This window comes from Galleria mellonella, unplaced genomic scaffold, assembly GCF_026898425.1.
Source record: "Galleria mellonella isolate WM207_F2 unplaced genomic scaffold, CSIRO_AGI_GalMel_v1 utg83, whole genome shotgun sequence".
NCBI classification, from domain to species: Eukaryota; Metazoa; Arthropoda; class Insecta; order Lepidoptera; family Pyralidae; genus Galleria; species Galleria mellonella.
The window spans coordinates 818,050-831,344 of record NW_026442162.1 but is presented as its reverse complement, the minus strand read 5'-3'; the positions used below and the strand labels follow the sequence as shown (position 1 = coordinate 831,344).

The window sequence follows — 13,295 nt, the reverse complement described above, 5'->3', positions numbered from 1 at the left end:
AGATGAATCGAAATATAATATTTTCAAATCGGATGGGCATCATATGGTATGGAGAAAACCTAATATGGAATATAAGAAAGAAAATTTATGTCCAACGGTAAAACACGGTGGTGGGTCAGTATTTGTATGGGGTTGCATGATTGTTTTTGGGGTGGGAAAACTTGCATTTATTGATGGAATTAGGGATCACAAAGCGTATATTAATATTTTAAAAGAGAATCGTCTCTCTAGTGCAGCTCAAATGGGTTTTAACAATAATTGGATATTTTTACAAGATAATGACCCTTAACATAAAGCATGGAGTACTAAAGCATGGATCCTGTTTAACGCTTTAAAATACCTAGAGATTCCTCCTCAATTACCTGATATTAATATTATAGAGCATGTGTGGGATTATCTCGATAATAAAATTCGAAATCGACCAATTTCGAGTAAAGAAACACTAAAAATTGCACTTCGCGAAGAATGGGCATTGATACCGTCTTCTTATATTTTCAAACTAGTTGATTCGATGCCGCAGAGACTCCAAGCTATCATCAATGCTAACGGTGGTCCAACAAAGTATTAATATTTTTTTAATATTCATTTACTTACAAATTTTATAAGTGTACGAATACTTTTTGTTTGTCATTATTTGCTTAACGTAAAAATATTTTTATGTTGTATAATTTTTTTATTAAAAAACAAAAATTATCATAAACAAAGTGCGGGAATGTTAAAATATTTAATAGTATTGATTTAAATTAGATAAATAAAAGAAAGTCTATCAAATTCGTATTTTTTTTATTACAACCTTAGGTGTACGAATACTTTCTACACTCACTGTAGGTATAAATAAGCAAGATAAATAAGCTAGCAGTGGAGTATAATAGCAGTTGAGAAGTTTTTCTTATAATGACGACCTGAAATCACACCGTCCTGAGCGAACATAGAGACAACATGGTTCATGAATATGGTCAATCAAAAAGAGAATGTTTTACACTTAACGGTTAGCAGCACTATGCCGGTTAAAGTAACAAAGTGCATTTTCAAGCAAAGTTTTAAGTTGTTTATAATTTTAAATTACCTGTACTCCTCGGGCATTTGTAGTTGACAGTGGGCTTCCCATTTGAAGTACACAGACAAAAATGTTGTGTGTTGTTGTTGTACGGCTTACACGCTACTTCCTCGATCTCGCCACATGAGTGATCGTCGCATGCCCCGTTGAAATATGTTACTGGAGCAAAAATAAGATAATTTTATTGTTAAAAATTTCCATTGTCCATCAAATTGATTCCAAAACTATACGGGCTTTTTCGATCTATTTACATGTAAGTTAAATTGGTAGTTATTAAATTATAATAATAAGGTGTTACCTACATTGATATTGTTGCTTGAAAACCATGATGGTTGGTATGCATTTAATGTAGGAAATTTCATGACCTTCATTCAATTTAAAGGTTTGAAATTGTGAGAAAAAAATAATTAAATATTGCCGAGGCTACGCTAGTTTCCATTGCTAGCAATTAACCTGTTAGACTAAACACCATGTTTCGTCACAATGGGTCGATTGATTTTACATCCTCACCAATCTACTCTCACGATTAGGTAGGTGTCCTGATTTATGCAGTCAAGATGTCTTTTTTTATACAATTTAGAATGGCAAACAAGCTGACGGCTCACCTGATGGAAAGTCGTTACCGTCGCCTATAGACATGAGCAGTGCTATAGACATAACAGAGTATACTGTTTCGCCCATGATTCCCCCCATGCGTTGCCATTCCAGAGGACTTAGGTGTTATTCCTCTGTACCCTGTAAATTCACGCCATACAAACGACGACGACGACGAAACACAGCCATGCAAACACAACTGCTTCACGGTAGAAACATGAATGGGACAAAGGTACCCAAACAATCGACTTTTGTACAAAGTCTTCCTTTGGTAAAAGTGGTCTAGTGATGTGACTATACTATACATATTTGTTTAGTATGTATGCATACTAGTAATATATAAACCTGATAGCGCAGGTAGCATCTTTTATGACATAAGGGCAAACGAGCATGCGGCTTCGCTGATGGTAAATAATTACCGTCGTTCATAGGCCGCCCGCGCAACATCAAAGATATTGCCGTTGGGATAGTCGGTTTTTAAAGAAGGAATATGCTCTTTTTTTGAAGGTTCAATGATGCAAATAATAAAGTGATCTGTTCGGAAATACTACTGTTGGAAGTTGGTTTCATACTTATTTTGGGTGTAGAAGAAAATGTCTATAGAAACGCACTGTGGAGGGCCGTTACTCATCCTAATGGTTGGAATTATTTAATTAATTAATAATTATTTAATTTAGAGGAATAACACTCGAGTCCTCAGGGATGGCAACGCATGAGGGGTATCACGGATGAAACAGTATACTCTGTTATGTTCATGGTACTGCCCATGTCTATAGGCGACGGTTACCACTTTCCATCAGGTGGGCCGTCAGCTTGTTACCCATTCTAAGTTGTATAAAAAAAAAATTAAATTTTAGTTCGAGGCAGGTTGTACGAGGATAAAATTTAGCAGCTGACATTAACTAGTTAGTATCATCATAAAAAATATTCCGAAATTTAAATCTGGCTGGAGATCTAAGGTTTTTAAATTAAGATATATATAAATACATATGTATGTACTTATATAGATTACGTTCAATAGTTTTCGATATCAGATTATTCCAGAATCGTAATATGTAATAAATAAAAAACTTTACTTACTTGGCGTTTCTTCGTCTTCCAATTTTTTATCTTCTCTCCCTCTTGCCATTTTGCCTGCATTATCCCGAAGTCTCTGTAATAAAAATATAATAATGTTTAAAATTTATATACATACCGTATAAATAAGTACGTGTGTATATATAAACATTTATTTACTTATTTAGACTTTAATGCACAGTAAAGTTCTATGTACATTTTGGACTTAACACCGGACGGCGTTCAATACCAGACAACCATTAGGCAAGCCGAGTAATAAGTAGGCGGTGTATTATTAAATATAGGAAAATGTATAGGCTGAAAATATATGTGTATATATTTTTAGTCAACCCATCGGTTTCAGTGCTCTTAGGGATATTTTAATTATCTCTATATTTTACATAAAAAAGAAGAAAGAGTAACAAACAACTAAAAAGAATAGCGTACAAAATTCTTAGCGAAAATAATCGAGCAATGGAAGCATTTGTTATCTACACTATTATTGTCCTTTTAGTTTACATATTAATATTTTTACTAAATGTAAAAACAAAAACTGTAGGAGTAAAGAAAAGAACGAGCATTTAATCGCTTTATTTGAATCCACCTTTATATGTGTTTACTCAAAATCACAAGTAATGGAAAATACCTCTCAGAAGACACAGTCATGGAATAATAGTCGTGTATTCCCACATTAAACCTTCGGTTCTTGGTTGCACGTTGCCCATAGTAAACAGTTTCAGCAAGTCATTAGTGGTAATTATAATAAGTACCTACTTTACTCATGCATATTGATATTAAGCATGTGCCTTTTAATTAGCACATTGATAATCGTCCGCTGTATCGGATATCGTCCTCCCGACATTTCTAACGTTTCATCCTTAGATCGTTATCCCTTAAGATAGAGCATTGAGTATCAAAAAATACGAGTCAAAAAAGATCAAAAGTAACAATGCAATTTCAATGATTCTGGCAATGAATATATTACATAACCAGTGAAAACAATAGTTTTGTTATGCTCAATCTAACCCATTCAGTCCAATATAGATGAGAATTTTGTATAGTTTGTAATTTTTTAATTTTAATTTACAATATACACTTCTTCTATTTTCTGAGAAACAACTACATTATCTGTTTTAATAGAACTTAATAAAAATATAAACAAACGAATGATTGATTTACCTAAAAGACAATCTACTGATGTCCAATAGTAGTATATATAAGAAATCAATTAATTGATTGAATGTTATATTGTTTGTTGAATGTTAAGACCACGGGGTTTCGGCATAGAATAGGCCACCTCTTCCTTTCCCGTGGGTGTCGTAAGAGGCGACTAATGGAGGGCAAGGGATAAGCAGCAGCATCCCTCTTAAAATATATCCCAAAGCCTAATTGCAGTTGCCAATCCGCCTTCCAAGCATGGCTACAACTGGCAAAATTCCCTAAGGAGGAGGCTTGTGTTCGGCAGTGGACAGTTAAAGGCTGATATGATGATGATTATGATGAATGTCATTAAAAAAGATGATAATTTTCACAAAAATTGGCTAAATTAAGTTTAATAAAACAAATTGTATTGTATATCTTGGTACCTATTTATGCATATAAGAGTAAAAGAGCTAATCAGTTTTTTATTTAAACTGATCATTTAGTGGTATCCATACTCAAAATCATAATACGATCTAAAATTTTATTGTTAAGTAGGATTATTGTTTCTGATAATCAAACGATCGATTTAAATGTAGCTCTTATACTTATAGTGTTATATAAGTGGTCAATAATAAAATAAAAATAAGACATTTGGGCGTACGTTATCTGTTGGAACGTTTGAGATGCTTGCCGTGGAGCTATTTTGGCTACCTTATCGTGAAGAGTGGCCGCGCTCTGCCGTGGCCCGGGGTTACGTTACGATAAATCAATAATATCATTATACCTAAGTGAATTATTGATATAAATTCAACATTTATATCATAAACGTCAATAATAACAAACATCTACACAATGATGCCACTGCGCAATGATCGAGACTGATCAACTACGAGGGAGAAGTTTCTATAATTAATTACATAATAGGTTAAGAATTAAAAAAAAAATATTGATAACGTATCTATAAACATAATTTATTTATACAAATTGTAAGCTTAATAAAATATATATTTAAAATTAGTGAAATAATTTGATCAATTCTAATATCTTTTATAAAAATTTTAAAATATGTAACTCGCTTAGAAATTGTATCTGGGTTCAACAAACTAGGGCCTCTAGTAGGTATGGAAATGCCCAACGTCGCTTCTGTATCCGTTGCCAATTTCACTGAGCTACGTTTGAGGACAATGGAATGAGAATGAACAGTTGTTTGCTCTCCTGCAATCTAATTGAACTTTGTCATACCCATTAAACTTGCATAACCGTTACACGTGCGCGAATGGTCCTGCAAAATACTCCTGCAAAATAAATAGAAGAGGCTTTATTTTGTTTGAGAATTACAAATCATGTAAATATAACGGATGAAATTAAGTTAGGGTAGTAAGCTACTAGGTCACAGTCTGTAGAAGATACAGAGGGTACCCATATCTAGGATAGTACGGATTGGCAGAGGCATAATTTATAATAGACAATTCATATAATTGCGAGATTAACCTCCTGAGGAGTTAATAAATTTCCAACTGGTTGGCTTAGAACCTACAATAAATTTATATAAAAGGAAGAAGTAAATTTAATTCTGATTTATTCTGACTTGAAATATGGCAATTATAAATTAATAATTTTTGAGTGATTAATAAAAAAATCCAAAAAATTTTTATCTAATCTTGAATTATTTATACTATAATCATGCCTTCACGAAAGCAAAATTGTTTAAAAAGTCAGACAGAATAAAATACAACACCTTATGTTTTATACCTATTGAGTATTTTATTTTGGAAATTCAAGTTTAATCTGTGTATTTTTACTACTAGTTTTAATTATCTGAAACCAAAAACACAAAAAGATAAATATTGCCACAACATGGTTCGATTGGTTATAAAAGGTTGCCCAAACAAACAAACAACCTATAATACAATTCAAATTTGAATTAAATCATCATAAAACAGGTTTCCCGACCATTATTTTATTGCGTACCTATCTTTTTATGGACAATTCAATTTGTAAATGAACTTAGGCGCTCGTGAACACCAATCAAGTGGCGCTGTTACTCAAATATAAACCGTAAATATTTATAGTTCCATTATGAACACGATAATACGGATTTACGATCGGATATTGTACGGGGCGTGTAACAATATCCATATTCTTGGATTGCAGAGTATTGCACAATCAGTGAGCATTCGTCTAACGGGAACCTTTGTTAACGAGCTTTTCATTGCGTTTGTGACTACATTGAAATGTGATTGATACGAGGCCTCCCGATCACGACACGGGTCGGTCAACGCTGCAGCGCTGCAGTGTTCGGACTCAATAATACCGTAGGCGACGTCCACGACTTATAGGGAATCGAGATCTCTTTTAAAATTATCGCTCGGATCGATGCTTAAGGAATGGAATGTTTACAGATACGTATACAAAGCTGCATACCGAGCTTATCCTCAATGTGCTTATTTTACAAGGATTGATTATTTATTTGTAATAATTGTTTATGATGAGAAATAAGAGGAAATAAGATTCAAAATGCTTAAGGTTTACATGTATTATAAAACAACATTACATTGCAGAATTTCAATTTCAGGATTAAGATTGCTATTAACAAGGAACGTGCCACTTGCACGTTTTTAAATCAACTCATAATAAAACCAACTTGTAAAAATAAAAAATAAGATATCATCTCCTTGAGATGGTGGTAGAGGGGATGAAAATATATTGATTTAGTTTGCATTTCAAATAATATACACAGTCAAGAGTTAAGGTGTTTACAGAATTACTTGGTGAATAGTGTGAGAAATTGAAGGTGTATGTAATACTTTCTTATCAAATAAATATTACATGTAGTACCTAAGCTATAAGCTGAAAAAAATATGATGAGGCGTCATTACTTGTTTTTATTTGAATTAAATTAGACTAATAAAGTTTAGAATATTATATTTAAATAAGACTAAACTGTAAAAATTAGAAAATATAGAAAGGACGTAGTAGAAAGGAGGCGTTTTGTTGACAATTTCTGTCGTGAAGAACTTACCACTTGTATAGAAAAACTTGTTATCTGAATCAGTAAACAAATATACTTACTATAATATTAAATCTATCTATTAATTGATGTAAGTCTGCAATTATTGCGGATAATAAAGCTCAAGTTATTTTGTAACCATACTCTTTAGGTACCTATGTAATTATTTAAATATGTTGAAATTAATAATATATTAAGATAATTATATTTAAATAGCTTTATTGTTTCCTCTAAAAGATTATATATATTTAATATATAAAAGTCAAATATAAAGTGTACATCAACTATTATTCTTACCATATGTAGCAGCTTCTTACTATTATGTGAATTCTAAACATACACAAATATTACTAGACAGTAGGCCATAAATAAATATATGTTTTGAATTCACTTTGGTTCCAGATTAGTTAAATTTAGGATCGTTTTTAATTTACAATGAAATTTTTCGTGTTCGTGAGAATATTTAAATAGTCCTAACGTCGCCGTTCGCGTTTCTAAATTCGTTTTTGTTTATGTATGATACCTACATAATAAAAGAAATTCTAGAGTCGCAAAGTTTGTATCAGTAATAAAATTGAAATATTTATCATTGACTATGTTTTTTTTTATTTTTTTATACAATTATGGTAATAATATGTCTTTTTTATGATATTTAAATGTTTGTAAGTGTGTAAATTCTACAATCACCATCATTATCATATCAGCCACCACCTGTCCACTGCTGAACATAGGCCTCCTTCTACTGGGAGGGTTTGCCAATAGTTAGCACGCTTGGCAGGCGGGTTGGCAATCGCCGTTAGGTTTTAGTGATGTTTTAGGAAGGAAGCTGCTACCCATTCCTCGACCTTTAAGTTCCCTTAATTGCCACTTACGACAACTATGCAAAAGGAAGGGATTGCCCATTCTATACCGGGGCCACACGGCAAAGTTCAGTGGTTTTATAATACAATTTCAAAATAAAATTATTATTTTGAAAACGTATTAAACAACTATGGGTCAATCCATTGGCAAATTATAGATTAGATTCAAAATATTCATTTTCCTAAACCAATACAAATGTTGATATATAATATAGTGATCTTAGAATTTGTTATCAATTATATTTAAAAAAAATCCAAAATTAAATAAACTAGGTATATTCTATAATGAATTTAAATATAAAACTTTACACTAGCATTTTTCAGTACGTACGATGTGAATGTTTACATTTACATTGATCGTTATAATGTGAATACGATTACAATAGGTACTTTGGGGCATAAGAGCACCCACGTGACGTTACTGTGATAGATTACAGCTTAGATAAATGTCTATAGCCCGAAGATATATTGGCGCCTGTAACACCAAAACAATACTCCGAATTACAAAGTTATTGTTAACTGTTTGCATCATCGACACCTATACATTTCAATATTTAGTTGTTACGTACATATATCGATTCATTAGAAACAGTATTCATGATTCTGTCGATATTAATCACAAAGCATTTTATATTATTTGACAATAGACAACCTCATAATAGATCCCTACTGTGTATATATGTAAATCAAATTTGTAGATTTTTCTATGTAAAACATTCTAGGTATCTTCATACTCGCATATTCAAAATAATGTGAATAATATGGGCATACACTTAAATACTCAACCAATCAATCAATAAAATTTTTTCCCTATAGGAAACTACATTATCAGCGAATAATATAGGTTATATATTATTCTCAAAAAAGTTAGGGATCCCTACGAAAATTACAATAATATAATTCAAAGTATATAAAATAGTATTATTATAAAGCTAATATAAAATACTAATTTAACTTCTTTCTATTTACCCGTGTAAAACCGGATCGGCTCGCTAGTTAAAAATAAATAATGTTTAGAAACATAAAATTACAAATAAATATTATTACACTAATTAAAGAATATTTAGTCATTTAGAATTTTGTTAAACACTTTAAATAAACAGTGTTTTAATCGTGTTTTTAGTAAGACCGTAAATGTTTGAATAAAGTATTATTTAATGAATTTTCTTTGCTGTTTGATTTGATATCTTTCTCAAAAAATTTATTCTTGAGAAATAAGGTGTTAATCATAACACAACTGTGAACGAAGACACGGGATATAGCTAGTATATAATATATAAATAGTTATAAAAAACTGCGAACTAATTAAGGCGCGGCATGTTTTTCGAAGAAATAACTTGTTATATTTAAATAAAACTTATTTAATTGCAAACATATTTATTAACATCAAGAGAGTGAACAAAGGTGAGAAAGCAACCGGAAAATCCGCTAGTACATACATGTTAACTAATGTCATCTGTCAATTAAGATGCGTTCCTTTATACATATTTAAACTAGGTACGTTCATCTTACACCTCCCCCTTCAACTTTAAAACAAAACTTTTACAATCAATTACAAAATAAAAAACATTTTACAAAATTACATTATAAATTGAGTCTATCTCTAGGTTTTATAATTCTTCCACTGCGAGTGTGACATGCTTTATGAGGGACATTTGCTTGGTTACTATTTTCAGATACAATATTTGGCACATTATTACTAACTTTGTCATTTAAAGAATAATCAAAAAAATCTCTCTTAAAACTATGTGTGTTTGTGTTTGACCTCTTAATGTGATGAGAAGTGCGCCTAAAGGGCTTACAATTTTCTCCTCTACTGATCCAATATGATCTAGGTTCTTTAGACTTCTTAATAACAACTCCTTTTTTCCAATAACTATCATGACCTGTCCTATAAGTTACATTTTCTCCTTCCTTAAAATTTGTTTCACCCTTCCTTATAAATCTATCATGAATTTTTTTAGTTATAGATTGTTTCACAGTTAACAATTTATGAATATTTTTCTCTATTTTAGGTTCTAACATGCTTTCTGTAATAGGTACACAAGTTCTCAACTGTCTACTCTGTAATATTTGAGATGGTGATACTTCTAAACTAGATAAAGGTGTACAGTTATAACTTAATAGAAAATCTCTATAATCTACATTATCCTCCCTCGCTTTCTTTAATAGATTTTTAGCAATATTTACTGCCTTTTCTGACATGCCGTTACTTCTAGGATAGTGAGGGCTACTGGTAGTGATACAAATATCTTTAGATTTATAATACTGAATACATTCATAAGATTTAAATGGATTGTTATCTGCTATAATTTCAGTAGGGTAACCAAACCTTGTAAATACTTCCTGAAAAGCATTTATAACAGACTTTGAACTTTTATTTATTATTGGTATAATTTCCAACCAATGTGATAGATAATCCACAACAACAAGGTAGGATTTCCCTCCATACTCCATAATATCAGAACCTACTTTTGAAAATCTTAATTTAGGTATCTTATGAGTTAATAATGGTTCATGAGTATTTGCAGATTTAAATTTCTCACAAGTTCTACATTTAGATATAAAGATTTGAATATCCTGAGACAATTTCGGCCAATAAAATAGCTGTCTAGCTTTTTTAATACTTTTACTTATGCCTGGGTGACCAGAATGAACTAAATTTAATACATATAATTGTAAAGATTTAGGAACAATAATTTTGTTAGTATAGAACACTAAACCTGATTCTACATAGATATCCTCTTTAAATTTAAAATATGGTTTACATTCTTTTAACAATTTATTTTCTTCAGGCCATCCTTGATAATAATATTTTATAATTTCAGATAACACTTTATCTTTGCTAGTCTCAGATCTGAACTCAGACTTTCTTTCACTACTCATAGGCAAATGCAATGAAACTGAATGAACCATGTCTAACATTTCATAGTCCTTCTCTGTTGTTTTCATATTACATCTAGATAACATGTCTGCAAAATGAATGTCTTTACCTGGTATATAATTAAGATTTAATCTATAATTTAATAATTTAAGACACAAACGTCTAAGCCTTGGAGATCCTACTTTAGTAATAGGCTTTTTAATAATTGAAATCAATGGTTTGTGATCTGTTTGTACCTGAATATTTTTAGCACCATATATATATTTATGGAATTTTTGTGTACCAAAATAAATAGCTAATAATTCCTTTTCCGTTTGACTATAGTTTAATTCACAATTGTTCATTGTTCTGGATACACAAGCTACTAATCTTAAACAGTTATTGTCATCTTTTTGAAACAAACAACTACCTATTCCATTCTGAGATGCATCACACTGCATTATAATTTCCTTTTTAGAATCAAAAGCACTCAAAGCTGGAGCCTCTGAAACTTTCTTTTTGAGCTCTGAAAAATTTTTTTCATGTATTGGTAACCACTGAAATAAAACATCTTTTTTCAATAATTGACATAATGGAGCCATAAGCTCAGCCATTTCTGGTACATATCTTCTAACATAATTGAATGACCCTATAATTCTTCTTAACTCAGCTATATTTCTAGGAGCTTCTAGACTTAATAAAGATTTGACTCTATCCTTGTCCATTTCCATACCCTTTTCACTGAATATTTGTCCTATATATTTAATTTCTTTTAACTTATATTGCAACTTGTCTTTATTAAATTTAGCTTTTATTTGTTTTGCACGTTTAATAACTTCCCTAACAGTTTTATCATGAGCTTCCTCAGTTTCTCCCATAACTAGTAAGTCATCGAACCATGTTATTACATTAGGTATATCGCCAAAGTAATTTTGAATTTGATCTTGAAATACATCAGGTGAATTTGAAAGACCATACGGTAAAACTAAGTATCTATACACTCCAAAAGGTGTCGCAAAACAACATTTCCATGATGCACTTTCTGTTAGTGTCACATGATGAAATCCTTCCGATAAATCAAAAACTGAAAAATACTTTTTACCTTTTACTTTACATGCTATCTCATCTACAGTTAATAATACTTGGGGTTTTCTAATTATTTTTTTATTTAACTCACTGGGATCTAAACACAATCTTATATTTCCATTAGGTTTTTCTACTAAAACTAGCCTATTTATACATGCTTCTGAACTTATCTCTTCAACTTTAGTGATAGCTTTCCTCTTAACTAACCTATTCAATTCACACTTCAAAGGATTATATAATTTATTTGGTATCTTAGGTGCCGCATGACAAATTTGCTCATGTGGTAATGTAGGAATATCCACTGGTTTAGGAAAATTTCCATGACCTTCAAAAATTTCCATATTTTCTTGTATAAACTTAAATTTCTCATCATTACAATTTAAATTTACTGTATTAATTCTTTTAACTAAATTCAATGCAATACAACCTGGTAATCCTAGTAACATTGATTTACAGTCAACTACCATGAAATCTTCATAACATTCAATTGCTTTATATTTACAGTGTAAATTTACCATACCCACTGGTTTAATTGTGGAGCCTTGAAAGGCCTCTAAACTTTGGTTACATTTCCTAAGTTCAATATTACTTCCTAGTGACTTATATATATTTAATGGCATTATACTCACATCTGCCCCGGTATCTAATCTACAGTTTACATACCTGTTCTCAATTAAAATGTTCTCTGTCCAGTGTGTCTTTTTATTACCTTTTACTTTGTTTCTCGTTATACTGCAACAATACAATTTAGAATTAGAGTCACTGTCAGAATTACAATCTACATTTTGTACCTTTTTCTTCACATTACAACTAACTGCAAAGTGATTCTTTAATCCACATTTATGACATCTCTGCCCAAAGGCTGGACACTCCCTCGGACCGTGGTTTCTCTTACAGCGCCTACAATTAAATTTTTCTATATATTTTGTTTTATTTTCTTGATATGCATGCTGCCTTCCTTTATTTTTCTGTTTCCCATTATATACTTCTTTTTTTCCTTGATATACTTCCTTTTCCTTCTGTTTTAAACTATTTCTTTTCTTCACTATATCTATTTCTATATTTGGATTCATCTCTTTTGCCTGCTTTTTACTAATTTCACTTGTACGACAAAAGTTGGTTGCCTTCTCAAGTGTTAAATTGTCTATTCTTAGTAGAGATTCCTGTAAGGATTTGTCGTATATGCCTTGCACTATTTTATCTCTTAATATTTGGTCCTCTAATGATTCTTGTCCTTCTACATTTTTATACGAACAATTAGCAAGCAGCTGTTTTAAATCTGTGAGAAAATTATGAAAACTTTCGCCTTCTTTTTGTTTCCTTTCATTAAATTTATATCTTTCAAATACTTGATTTGCTCTTGGACTTACATAATTATTAATAGCTCTTATAACATTTGCATAGACTTGCGATTCTGTTTCCGTAATCGGCAATGTATGTAGCAATCTTGCAGATTCGATTCCCATCATATTACGCAAAAGTGATAATTTTACTTTGTCCTGCGAGTCATCTTTTCCAATGCTCACTAAATAATCCTCGAATGCCTGTATCCATACCTTCCACTCTGAGGCTGCATTAGGCGATCTTATGTCGAAATTTGGAGGCAATTTAACCGATCCTTCCATG

General features: G+C 31.2%; 1 protein-coding gene and 1 long non-coding RNA gene across 3 annotated transcripts in view; both read right to left on the bottom strand.

Annotated features, from left to right (window-relative positions):
* The window catches only part of LOC113516679 (tyrosine-protein kinase transmembrane receptor Ror-like), a 48,722-nt gene that overhangs the window by 12,825 nt on the left and 22,602 nt on the right, over positions 1 to 13,295 (bottom strand). For both annotated transcript variants that reach the window (XM_026901135.3, XM_026901137.3), the window contains exons 2-3: positions 2,732 to 2,804; positions 1,067 to 1,216 (exon numbers count right to left, since the gene is read on the bottom strand). In XM_026901135.3, coding sequence (XP_026756936.1) covers positions 1,067 to 1,216; positions 2,732 to 2,804 — 223 coding nt within the window. The remainder of the gene's footprint in view (positions 1 to 1,066; positions 1,217 to 2,731; positions 2,805 to 13,295) is intronic.
* The window catches only part of LOC128202252 (uncharacterized), a 30,441-nt gene continuing 21,951 nt past the window's right edge, over positions 4,806 to 13,295 (bottom strand). Inside the window, exon 2 of the long non-coding RNA XR_008253678.1 lies at positions 4,806 to 5,145. This is a non-coding gene — a long non-coding RNA (uncharacterized LOC128202252). The remainder of the gene's footprint in view (positions 5,146 to 13,295) is intronic.